The following is a 13560-nucleotide window of genomic DNA, read 5'->3' on the forward strand; positions in this document are numbered from 1 at the left end:
ATTCGATCAAATGTGAGAATGAATTTACTTGCCTTATGTTTACTAAGATAATCACATTGACATGAACCTCTAGTTTGTAAAGCAACAAGAGAAAAAAATGGATGAAAAAAGAGCATTTATAGCTAATGTATGTGGGGGAATCCTAAAAGTTTGTAGGAAGTGTTAAAATTATCATTTCAAATTATAGACCAACTATTTGGCAAAGTGTGAAGTTTAAATTATGAGTAATTTCAGCTCTAGTTGACTTTCAAATTAATGTTATATCACAGCGTCTTTTGTTTTATCATCATAAAAATATCCAGAGATTCAAACACCCCTGGACCCCTAAAACACTACTGTATTTTGCTATTTTTGTGGATTAATTGCTCTCACTTCAGCTCCACTCAGCTGCTGTGAGGGCCAAATTGTAATGCACCCATAAAAACATCTGACAAATAGCTTATAAACAGACAACATGCTTTTTATCACAATTTTTTTTTGTATGAATTGAAGAGAAAATGAGCAGAGTGAACTATGATTATGATGAGGAACCACTGCAGAGGTGTGACGTTAAATATAATCAGTCCAAATACTATCACTTCCTTAAAATAGAGAACAAATACGAAAAAGTCACTTTACCAAACTTTTATTACGACTACACTTTGTGTTTTTTCTGATTATCTCAACCAGCTGGGCTGCAGATTAGTTTAGCTCTAAACAGTAGAACACATGCAGAGTAAGATAACTTTTATTACGTTTATCAACTCTTTCCTGTTGTGTTTCTGTTTCTGCCATTCATTGTTATTTTCACATTGCATTTTGAGATTAGTTTTTAATCGAAACAACACAGCAAATAAAGTTTATTTCCATCAGGTACCTTACATACTAATTTGTTTGCAGTTACTTTTCTATAAGTGTATTCCACACTGCAGTGGTTTAAAGCTGGTATTAGTTTACGGTTCTGCTGTTGGTTGGATTTCTGATCCTGTGTATTTCATTAACAAGCTGAAATAAAGGGACGCCCCCCCTCCTTCTTTGGCTTTCTGAGCATAAAAGAAAACAGTATTATTTGACTGAAGATCATTTCATCTTGAAACAGAGCTCCAGTTCGTTCTATATTACATGATTCTTTTTCTACAATAGTCCAAGCAGTGAGAGATTTAAATATTATGAGTGATATTATCCAAATTGCTATCATTTTCTATGCACCACATCATCTAGTGCAAATATCACACTGCTTTGAATCAACAAATTGTGTATAAAAAAGAAAAACTGGAAAAGCTAACAGCATGAATCCGTACGTCTCAAGAATGTTCGATTCACAATAGAACATTAAAACTACTTTTTGAGACGACACTTTCTCCTGCTTTTAATTTCCGTTTAGAAATAGAAACGATAAACCTGCTGGCACAAATGGATACAGATGGAGAGCAACAGTGTTTGGTTTCATTGCTATTTAAGCAGGTAGAATGAAGCTGTGGATTCATGCTGCGGTGACACAACAACACCTTGTGGGTTGGAAATTTCTCAGATATGTACTTATGCAACAACAACAAACAACAGATTTTTATTTTTCCACTGTAAAATGTCTGAATTTCAGGGATCCTTATCAAAAATACTTATGTGTATGTGTATAAAAATGAATATTTGCTGATATATTGTTATCAGATTCAGATCTAAGAACTAAGCAGGTCATAGATAATTGGATTTGGCACATCTGGCATCAGTGATGAAGCCTTGTTCAGTGTGGTTAATTCATGTGTAGAACTACTGTAGATGCAGTTGAGCACAGTTTTCTAATTTTCAGCTGAGAAACCATGTGAGGACTCTTGACATGTAGACAGGGTCACAGAAGATTTCAGAGACTCATAAATTAAAACTGAAATCATATTTAATCATCCTTCTTTGCAGTAAAAAAATACTATAAATGTGTTTTTTATGTATTGTTAATAGGTTTGTATTATTAGAATGAAGAAAAAAGGTACTTAAACAACATGTCCCCACCAATGCAGCCTAAGACCCCATTACTGTCCCTTCCACTGACACTGAGCTGTACATAGCGTTTACAAAAATTAAGAGAACGTTCTCACATGCACTACCTCATTATCTGTAACATTTCACCAGTGGGTAAAATGTGTTAGTGCTTTCAAACACCTCACAGAGAGCAACACCACACTGCAGCACTAGTTGCATAAGCATGTTGACAAATCATTAATACCCTCTAACTGGAGAATAACACATACACATGCAAACCTGAAATTATTTTGGAAGGTATATTAAGATATTTATCAAGCAACTGGGAATCATTCAGCTACAGTGTACAGTAATTATAAAGAAATTGCTTCACATGGTCCCTCAAGAAAAAAAAACACTATGCCATATGCATTTTAACAGAGAGGTCAGAGCAAAACAGCTCACAGCAGGTTCAAAGTCTGCTGTAATATATTCTATTATACCCAAAGCAACAATTTGATCCTATTACATAATTAGACAGAGACTACTGAGTTACAGAGGCTGTGAAATGGATTGTGCTGACTGCTTCACAAATGAGTTTAAGGTCATATGCCACAGACCAAAGCACCGACTGTGTTGATTTAATTCAGCCTTTGAGTGGAAATAATAGTGTACTATTTTCTTATTTTGTTTGTTTGGATAAACAAAGGCTAAACAGAACTTATGCAAAACAATTGAGAAAGTGCTGCTTAATATGCGTATTGTGCATGCAAATGAGTAAGCCACATCCACCCACGAGGTGCAACATTATGCATTCTAACATATGCAGGCAACAGAGGATACACAAGAGACACATGGAAGTCAACACATGCATACAAAAATAAACACACACACACACACACACACACACACACACACTATGACTTTTCTCTGTGATACAAGTGGGCTCTAATGCCCTGATGTTGACAAAGTGCTTTTCTGCCACATTACACTCTGTTGACTTTCTCCACGGAGGGAACACTCTGGGTAAAGGAGGACATGAACGGAGCACTGTGGTGGCAGGAAGCTATCCACCAACTGAACACTCAAATGGCAGCTTAGCCTTTCATTGTCACAGCAGAGACAGTGTCAGATACCAAGTAACACAGTCTCTACTGGGCGCAGAAGGTGTGTGTGTGTGTGTGTGTGTGTGTAGAAAAAGATCTGCAATACTTCACAAACTAGTTTGATAGATATGTCAAAATTGGGCAATCATGGATGAAAATGTTAGCTCACTTCTCTGGCTTGTGTGTCTTTGAATGATTTTTGCTTCTATAGAAGTAACCTTCAAGATCAGTCAAATGTCCACAATGGGGCTGCAACTAATTAACCGGATAATCAGACTGAAATGACATTTCGTTTCACTTCGCTCATTCAGCCTGACATCATGTTTCTATTAGCCGATTTCTTGCTGGGTGCTTGTTTTGTAGCGAGTGACATATCTGTCATTTTCAGTTGAAAATGGAAGCTGTGGAAGCGGTTCCTAGAAGACTGCAACATTTTTAAGGGCAATCAATGAAATCAATGAGTTGTTATTTCTGTGAGACTTTTTTCTGTCTCCATTTTTGAGGCCACTTGCTGTCACTATTTTTTCTGGATGTAGCTACAGCAGGTAGCTTGCAAGCTATGCAGGAAGATGATGTCAACGTTCTTAATCCCACACACAAAGCTCTGATTGGTTGGCTGTTTCTCCGGTCTGTAGAAACAGCTGTCAACGGGTACAACAAATAAACAAATCGGAGGTGTGGGTGGAATTCAGAGGTCTGGAACCAGACTACCAACTAATGATTCAATTCATGAATGAATTAGCTATTAATTATTTCTTTTTATTTATTGTTTAATGGTGTAGTCTATAAAATGTCAAAACAATAATTCTGTATATATATAACTGAGAAAATAACACATTTGAGAAGCTGAAACTAGTAAATGCTTGACATTTTTGCTTGACAAATTACTTTACGTCTATTAATTATTATAATAATTGTTTTCTGTGGACCAGCTAATTGACATAATAGTCCACAACAGAGGAAGTGAAGCAAATTTGGCATCGTCACTGAACGGAATCATCTTACAACCTGATCTCTTTCAACCCAACCGGTCAAGGCAGATGGCCGCCCACCTAGAGCCGGGTTCTGCTTGAGGTTTCTTCCCGTTAAAGGGGAGTTTTTCGTTACTGCTGTCGCCAAATGCTTGCTCATGGAGGAATTGTTGGGTCTCTGTATATTAAAGAGTAGGGTCTAGACCTGTTCTATGTGAAAAGTGCCCTGACAAGATTTTTGTTGTGATTTGGCGCTACATAAATGAAATTGAATTGAATTACCACAATAACCTACCACGGTCCCTCTTTACTGTGTGTTTGCTATCTGTACAGCATACACCATAAAGAAAGACTGGCTTTGCTCACAAGATGATCATCAAAGGTCATGAGATCATAGGGGAGGCATGCTTTAAACTTCGATATGTGAACTCCACATTCACATTATTATACAGACCTCACAGAGTGTGTTAGAAAAATACATCAGGCAAAACAAAGCCTTAATTTGAAATAACCCTTACTGAATGTTGGTATGTCTTCAGCATGGTGAAAGAGACATCTTTCATGCTGTAAGAAAACACTACTCACTCATCTTAACAGAAACAAAACACAGGCATAAACAAACATGCACACACTAACTCACCTGAGTGAGCTCCTGCTGCTCCAGATCCCACTTTTTGATGCCGTTGTCTCTCGACCCGCTGAACAGCACGTCTCCCTGCACAGCCAAACACTCAATGCCATCATAATGAGGTGGCTCAAAGTTATGAGCTGGGCCTACGTTACCCAGAGTTCCTTCAGCCACGTCAAACACCTGGTGAGAGAACACAAAGCAGGAGACTGTAAAAGATGTGTCTGCATCTGTCTTCTCATGTGGTGAATGATACTTGAAATTTGACACTTGGAGATGGTCTAAAGCTGTGTGTGTGTGTGCGCGCATTCATGTTCATGTTACCTTGACATAATGGTCTTTGGAGCCAGTGATTACTTGGTCTTTGCCCAGCAGAGACTGTCCCACTGTCAGACACATGACGGAGCCAATATGGCCTGTCAGCTTCCCCATCGCTTGCATCCTACACTCACACACACACACACACACACACACACACAAAGGAGGTGAAGCAAAGGTCTGCTGTGAAATTCATTATTTACAAGAATATGATTTTCAAGGTGCCTGTTTCACTGAGTGAAATCACTCTCCGTCTCACAAGTGAAGTAAAACTGCTGAAACATGGCAACGCCATAGGCATAGATGACACTAAAGAGATGTTTAATACATCCGTTTTTCATTTCCGGGGATTCTTATGCATCATTAAATGGGTCCGGGCCCGTCAGCGTCAACTGTCTGGTCCAATCTGTTAATAATTTCCCTCTAGAACCATGAAAACTCGGATGTTAGAAAAGGGTGCCTTGCAGAAAACATGCTCATGTGCATGCTTCATATCACCAGTGCTGCATCTCTGCACTTTCTTTAGACAGCCTTTTTAATCTCTTTTGTCAGATGTTAATCAGTTTGCACATTTGTTAACATCTGACAAGTGAATGTATACATCCACATCCATGTCAAAAGAATTTAGAGCTGGTTGGAAAAATATAAAATGAATGAACAAATGTACCTGTTGAGGTCCCAGATGCGAACAGTGTTTCCAGCAGCAGCGTACAGCACAGATCCTGACGGATTGAGGGCTATCTGGTTGATTTGACACTCACCCTGTGCAAAGGTGATTGTGCGGGTGGTGGTGCCTGCACACGCGTCACCTGAAACCACCTGCCCCGATGAACTGTGGAGGTAAAGAGAAGCCAAACGCAGACAAACAGTATAAGACAAAAGGCACAAATAGAAGCAGAATTCAAAGGGGACATGAGAGGAAGAAGCAAATAGGAGAAATATAGAGAGACAAGTATAGTAAGCAGAATTTTACAGTTGTCATTCCCTCTAAATGTATCTCACATCAGATTTTCCCTCATTTCATTTTTTTGCTGCTTGAAACACATCACTGAACAGAAAAGGCATATTCTTAAATCACTCCTATCACATCTCTCCTCAGCTGCGATTTTTCAGTTTAACAGCTCTGAACAGCTCCATCTGCCTGGTTGTAGCGAATGGAACTTACGTGAGCGTGCGGACACACTTGGCAGCGTCGCGGATGTCCCACACCTTGATGTAGGAGGTAGAGACAGAGAAGACCAGAGAGGAGGAGGGACAGTATTTGACTGACACCACGTTGTTGGGGTGGCCTTTCAGGGTGACAATCTCCTGACCTGTCACCAGGTTCCACATCTTACAGGTACGATCTAGAGGAGGAAAGAGGGGTAGTTCACTTACTGTGCAGAGGTATTGTTTTGACTGACCGATGCTGCTTAAAATGGATCAGCTGATTTTATTTTTGCTATTATTTTCTCTACATACCTCATGTGATAGTAATCAAACTGAGACACCATTTAACTCAAATTAAAGTATTAGTCTTGAAATATAATAGTCTATCTTGGCATAAAGACTGGAAGAAGCCTGGTTCTCTCCAAAGTTCAAAAATATGCCTTCCTACACCTCTTCAGCTCACTAATTCACATGTTGTGTCTTGTTTGTTGTTTAATTCATACACAAACAGAAATGTAAAAACCGCAAAACCACAAACTGTGTACAGATTGAAGGAATAGTTTGACTGCTTATTGGCTTTCTTGCCGAGAATTAAATGAGAAGCATGATACCTCTCTCACACCTGTATGGTAAATATAAAGCTATAGCCGGCAGCTACTTAGCTTAGCTTAGCATAAAGACTGAAACTAGGGGCAAACAGCTAGCCTAGCTCCATCCAAAGGTATCAAAACCCGCCTACCAGCATCTCTGAAGTTCACTGATTAACACGTTATATCTTGTGCATACAAAAAGGTTTTTTGTAAACTTACTGTATATTAAGTTACCTTTGGACAGAGCCAAGCTAGCTGTGTGCCCCTGTTTCCAGTCTTTATGCTAAACTAGGCTAACCACCTCCTGGCTCTAGCTCCATACTTAACACACATGCATGAGAGTGCTATCAATCTGCTCATCTCACTCATGGAAAGACAGCAAATAAGTATAATATTTCCCCAAATGTTAAACTAATCCTTTAATGGTGTAACTGCTTTGAAGTGACAAACTTTTCAGTCAGCATGTTAATGGTGTGTGTACCTTTAGATCCAGTGAACAGCAGCTCATCTGTAGCGTCCACACACAACACTGGCTTTGAGTGGCCCTCGGCTACAGACACACACTGAAGGGGCGCTGTCCGACCCCCCTTCACACCCCCGATGGGATTGATCACACCCCTAAAGAATACACACACATACAGAGTCACACTCTCTTCAGTATAAATCAGCGAGGATGATTCTCTCTACATATCTACAGCTGTAGGCACTGTGAAACGATCACATACATGCACACAAAAACACAAATAATCTTTACATTATACAGCGACAACACAAATCCATACAAACCTTCCTGGATACATACAAATAATGCACCTCCCTGAAAACTGCACAACACACACACACACACACACACACACACACACACACACACACACACTGACTTGCACTCTGACTCTCTCTCTGACTCCACTCCCCCTCCTTCCCTTTTTTTTTTTGTTGTGCAAAAGCCCAATTAAGGCACTACAACAGTTAGAGCTGTTTTCCTATTCAACTTGTCTTTCTGTCTCTCTCTCTCTCTCTCTCTCTCTCTCACACACACACACACACACACAGCTTCTTCTACATTATGTGCACTCAGTCTCTCTTGCTGAAATCCTGCCCCCCACCCTCCCCCCAATCTATGTCCCACTGACAGGCCAGAGTCCCAGAGTGCCTGGAGAGCAGTCAGCAGAGTGAGACAGAACAGGGCGAGTGTGAGAAGAAGAGTGAGGAATGTGGGAAAATTGGTCCCTGGTGGGCTTCCTAATAACACCGTGGTGGTTAGTGTGTGTGAGTGTGTATTTGTGTGTGTGTGAGAGAGGGTGAGGTGGAGAAGGAAGAAGTGAGATAAAGAGCAAAACAGTGGGGGAGAGCCGGAGGATGTGAGGAGGAAAAGAGAATCTGTGATTACACACAAAACTCAGGGCAGACTTGTTTCTGCACAGAGTGAGCAAAATACAGAGGGGGGTGCTTGAATCTTGTCAGGAATGCCAACATGCTCCTTTTCTGTGCCTGCATGTACACTGGCGTCCCAGTGTGAAAGCACACACACACAAATACACACGTCAAATCAAAAAACACTACACCTTACTTTCTGTATATCTTTTTTTACGATGCATAAAAATACCAACCAAAATAAAAAAAAAGTCAATCATCAGCCAGTGAAAAAGACTGCATGCATGTCTGCCAAGTTTCATAAAAAACACAAAAGAGAACCGACTTGCACAGAATAAGCTGAAAACAATTGTTAATGACAGCCACCGCCTGGACGACCGACTCCACAGCAGCCTCCAACTCAAAAATAAACCACAGCACAACGTCCTGAAACGTCATCATCAACACATGCAACATCCAGCTCAGTTCAGCAACTCCACAGCCAATCGCCTTTTTGGGCCAAGGGAAAAGGGTAGATGTGGTACATGTGGGTAAGTGAGAGATGTAACAAGTCGACAACATAGTCAGATTAGCAGCTTCTGCACAGCTGTAGAATCTGACTGTGTTGGCAGGTATATGGAGTGAACACAGCATCATATATAATCTGTCCCACCCTCTTTTTGGTTCAATTCCAATTTTGAAAAGATGATTGAAAAAAAAAAGTATTACTTTGATAAAAAGAGGAAAAAACTGACATTTCTTAGTATGAACTCTGAATATATGGAGAAGAGAGGGAAAGGGAAGATTTTTTAAAAACTAGCAGACAAAGAATTTGGGGTGCAGTTTTATTTGAATGAACCTCATCACTCCGAAGGCTGTTAACCAAATCATGTTGTCAGTTAATCATTTTATTGTTTTTAAAATGAATAAAAACATAATTTCTTCTACCTTACCTAACTGTTGTTTAAAGACAACAAAGACATCTACTTGGTTTACCTGCCAGGACATCATTATTATTATTTAAATACTTTATCTTTTAAAGCAGCACTCTATGTCTTAAAGCTCTGTGCTGGTCCAAATGGCCAAGCACCAAGAGACCAGCAGACTAATGAAAACATGGAGGGAGATCAGTGTGTGCTCTCTGCAGTATACAGAAAAACAGACAGAAGGGCCTCTGTGAGAGGTGCATCTATTTGTGTGTGTGTGTGTGTGTGTGTGTGTGTGTGTGTGTGTGTGAGATAAAGATACAGAATGAAAAAGGGTTGATCAGAATGAGGAGACAATTCTGTTTTTAACATCATTATATAATCATACATCATTGCCTTACAGGAATAGTTCAGCATTTTGGGAAATATGCGTATTTGTTTTCTTGCCAAGAGAAAGATGAGCTATGTCCAAAAAAAAAGAAAAAAAATCTGCCTTCCAGCACCTCTAAAGCTCACCAATTACCGTGTTGTATTGTGTTTAATCCGTACAAACACAGAAGCATAAAAACTGGAGTCTATCTGGTTGCCTGGCAAACTCACTGTGACAACAAGACTCCAGGAGTCACTGCGCCCCGTCAATATATACTCCCACACATAATCCCTGTAAAACCACAATTTGACATTTTTACACTTCAGTGTTGGTAAGGATTAAACAAACAAGATATAATTATTAATCAGTGAGCTTTAAAGGTGCTGGTAGGCAGATTTTGTTACTTTCAGACAGCACAAGGTTAGCTGTTTCCCCCCGTTTCACGTCTTTATGCTCAGCTAAACTATCTGGTTAATGGCTGCAGTTTCCCAAAATGTCAAACTATTCCTTTAAGTCCTATGTTTTCTAACCTTGTTGTAGTTACATAATTAAGACTAACCATGCCTGCCTGACAAGTAAACCATTAAATTATCAGGTGGTGATTCCAGTCTTGGAGGTTTTTCTACAGCCTGCTAAAATGTGCTGAGGTTCATTCAGGTCTTGCGTGTGAGCAACATCACTGAGAAACACAACATCACACAGGTGGACCGACGGGTCAAGGGAGCCGGGTGTGGTTAAAACATGCACCACAACAACCCTACCCGTGGAGGGAAAAAAAAAAACAGAGGACAGGCCAGGCGACGCGCTGACTACCGGTGGAGACGAGATGACACCAGGTGAGTTTACAGGCAAATGGCAAGACAGAATGACAGAGAGTGACAGACACAGTTCGTCTACCTGAGCACCTCGGAGAGCGAGGAGTCGCTGTCATCCGACCTGGAGGCAGAAGAGGAGCAGGAAGGAGGGGGTGGGGGGAGGGATTGGGCGGGGAGAGGAAAGGGTTAACCACGCTAAGGAAAGACAGAAGGGTTACTGGCAAAGGGTTACAGGGAGGAGTGACTAGAGGAAGGGTTTTAGATATAAAGCAGTGCACAAAGTGGCAGGAAAGCTCAGTCAACTGCAAAGCTTGTTCAGTGATTATCAGGCAGTTTGCCATAAATTGAGCTTCCTTTCAAAAGTAACCACTGAACAGGCTCTGTTCCTTGACTGATGTCTGGTGATGTTTTTCTTGGTAAAGCATGTTTGGATACACCCACGCTAAGCACAGACTAGACTTTTCCATAGCAGTGTTAGGGCTAACATTAAAGGTTGAATGTTTAAAGAAACAGCTGGACATTTTGAGAAATACTTTGGTTTCTTTCCAAGAGTCTGCTGAGAAGATCAATACCATTCTCTTAGCTGCCCGGTAAATATAAAATTACAGCCATTAGCTGGTTATCTTATTTTAGCATAAAGACTGGAAACAAGGGGATACAGCTAGCCTGGCTCTGTCCAAAGGTGAAAAGAATCAGCCTATCAGCACCTATTAAACTTACTGATTAACATGTTGTACCTCATTTGTTTCTTTTGTATTTCTACACTTCGGGTTTGTACTTGCTAAGCTAAGTACTAAGCTACATGTTATGTGTTAATTAGTGAGCTTTAGAGGTGCTAGTTTTGTTAGCTTGGGATAGAGCCAGGCTAGCTGTTTTCCCCTGTTACCAGACTTTATGCTAAGATAAGCTAGAGTGGTATCAATCTTCTCAGCTAACTCTGCAAGAAGGTGAATAAGTGTATTTCGCAAAATGTCCAACCATTCATTTGAACAAAGCAGAAAAAAGGTACAGAAAGAAACAAAGAAGCAGTCGAGGAGGAGGCACTGGTGCCAGGATAGTCATACACAGAGGTCCAACAACTGCACATTACAATTTTTACACTTTTTTAGTGCTTATCCTCTATGAGTGTATACCTCCTGTTATGTCAGTGTCCCCTCCTACATCTACTCCTTCCAGCCATCTTCAGGGAATTAATACAGAAAAGACACAGGGGATTGCAAACAGGGTTAACAGAAGGGTATATCCAGTCGATTGGTGGATAAACTCGTCAATCAAACTCAGAGACCGCTGCGCTCAGAGTTGCCGAGGAAGAAAAATTCAGACCACACCCATGCATCCACAATAGCTCAAAGGGAAAAGCTGATATGTGTGTGACAGTGCAATAAAAGTGTTATTATATTGTAAATATTTTATAGCCTCAGGTTTGTCACCATGAGAGCCTGTGCTTTACACTCTGAGCATGAAATAATAAAACAAAATGGCCCTGGATATGTCTGCAGGGAACAAAAGTGTTAAAAGCTGATAGAAATTCCTGCATTTCTTGGTATTTACTGCTGGCCATGTTGGCTATTAGCATAGTCATATCTGCATTTCTCACAGACTCTCAACACAAAATCCTTTTAAAATTCATTGGTTTTGGAGGATGCAAATATAATGTGAAGATTAAAAAAGGATCTGGGATTCAAATCCTCGTTATCCAAGAAAAGATGAAGAGAGAAATGTTTGTTTTGATTTCAACTTATTCACACGTGTCTTTCAAATCCGTGTCAAATGCTTGATCCCTGCCATACTGGCAATCAATCTACTCAAATATAAATCAGTTAAAAAACAGAAGCAGATTATAATCATTAAAAAAAGTCTTACTGCATGTTAATAGGTTTCGTGAACTTGCAAAGATGTACTTGAGAACATCACAATCTTCTTCTTTGCATAGCAGACAGCTTCTAATTTAACAGCCAATTACACCGAATTCATACAGATGATTCATACTGGCTATCTCATTAATTTTTTAATAAATTAGCTTCATTTGGCTGTGAATTTATGCTTGTGATGATGAATAAAGTGTCAGTCAGGTCAGTGTTAGTAATGTTGGGACAACCAAACCACACAAAATAAAATAAATGATGGTTCAAACGATGAATCTTGGGTGAAAATCTTTGGATACAGTAAACATTTTAAAAGTTTCTTTTCTAACACAACCCACTTAAAACAAGGGTGCAAAATGTGTCTGGCATTTTTGCACTGAAAGCAAAATGATGTTAATTCCTTCCATCAAAATGCAACAATACAAGTTCTACCTGTGCAGCCAAAGATGAAAAGAAAAAAACTCACGCTGTTTCATCCTCCTGCATCATGCTCTAAAGGAAGGGAACCTGCAAGACCCTAAACATAAATATCCTTCCACACTGTCACCCTGAGTCAATTCAAAATGGCGCCCAATGACAACAGGTGCATCGAAAGATGACAAAAGCCAACTCATTTACCTACCCCTGCTCCAGATAATGAGGACCCACAGGCTCCGACTCACAAACACAAGCACAAATATTCACACGGACAGCACACTCACACAAAACACAACACCCCTAATTCATTTTTGATTCATCTCAGCTAATTCCGGACTCAGCACCTTCACCGCTGACATTAACATGCGTCTCATGTCCACATTGTTTCTGCATCTGACATGGCTGGATTATACATTCATACACTCAGAGGTATTTCTACCCTTCTTTTACCTTGTATGTATGTAAATAGGATGAAAAAATAACGTTAGAAACATATTTCAGTATAATTGCTAATTCAACACCAGCACTAACGGTAGCCTCAAAAATCATTAATTTAAATCAACTTCTCTCTGACAGATTGTCAACAAAACCTGAATATTAGAAGATATGATTTATTGCTGGGCTGTTTCCTTTTTTTGGATAATATAAGATTATACAAGCTGATTTCTTCTTCTATTGCCACAATGCAATCATGTACATCATTGTGCATAATTGCATCATCTCAAAACTGACCAATCTCACTGCATCTTGTGTCCTGACAGTATGTTTCTAGAAAGGATTTTGCTATCTGAGCTGTCTGCCTCCTGGTCTTCATTTGTTTCCTTTTAACTCCTATATATGGATTGGGAACATACCGCAATTACACCTTCTAGTTAGTGTTGCTAATGCATCTTGAGTCGCCTGTAGTTGTGGCTTGGCTGATCAGATTTTCAATGCCTCTTGAGCGCATTTAACACCTGGATTCTGTGAACGTTTGCGCCATCTGTCCCCTCAGGAACTACATTAATGCCGGATGAAAAGTCCAAAAGTGGGATTCATCTTCAGATAAACAGTTGCAACTCTTAAGAAGCTCATCTATACTACGGACAAATGCACTTTCCTCTCAAAAGGCCTGACCTTC

The 13560-nt window shown here is 39.9% G+C and overlaps 1 protein-coding gene across 7 annotated transcripts in view; it reads right to left on the bottom strand.

The window, feature by feature from the left end:
* The window catches only part of kif21b (kinesin family member 21B), a 65883-nt gene that overhangs the window by 8908 nt on the left and 43415 nt on the right, over positions 1 to 13560 (bottom strand). For 4 of the 7 annotated variants that reach the window (XM_067587786.1, XM_067587787.1, XM_067587790.1 and 1 more), the window contains 6 exons: positions 10241 to 10279; positions 7176 to 7312; positions 6121 to 6301; positions 5623 to 5787; positions 4962 to 5079; positions 4650 to 4820 (listed from right to left, as the gene is read on the bottom strand). In XM_067587786.1, coding sequence (XP_067443887.1) covers positions 4650 to 4820; positions 4962 to 5079; positions 5623 to 5787; positions 6121 to 6301; positions 7176 to 7312; positions 10241 to 10279 — 811 coding nt within the window. The remainder of the gene's footprint in view (positions 1 to 4649; positions 4821 to 4961; positions 5080 to 5622; positions 5788 to 6120; positions 6302 to 7175; positions 7313 to 10240; positions 10280 to 13560) is intronic. The other 3 variants (XM_067587789.1, XM_067587791.1, XM_067587788.1) reach the window with 1 other exon arrangement.

The sequence above is a fragment of the Thunnus thynnus genome, chromosome 4 (assembly GCF_963924715.1).
Source record: "Thunnus thynnus chromosome 4, fThuThy2.1, whole genome shotgun sequence".
In the NCBI taxonomy this organism is placed as follows: domain Eukaryota; kingdom Metazoa; phylum Chordata; class Actinopteri; order Scombriformes; family Scombridae; genus Thunnus; species Thunnus thynnus.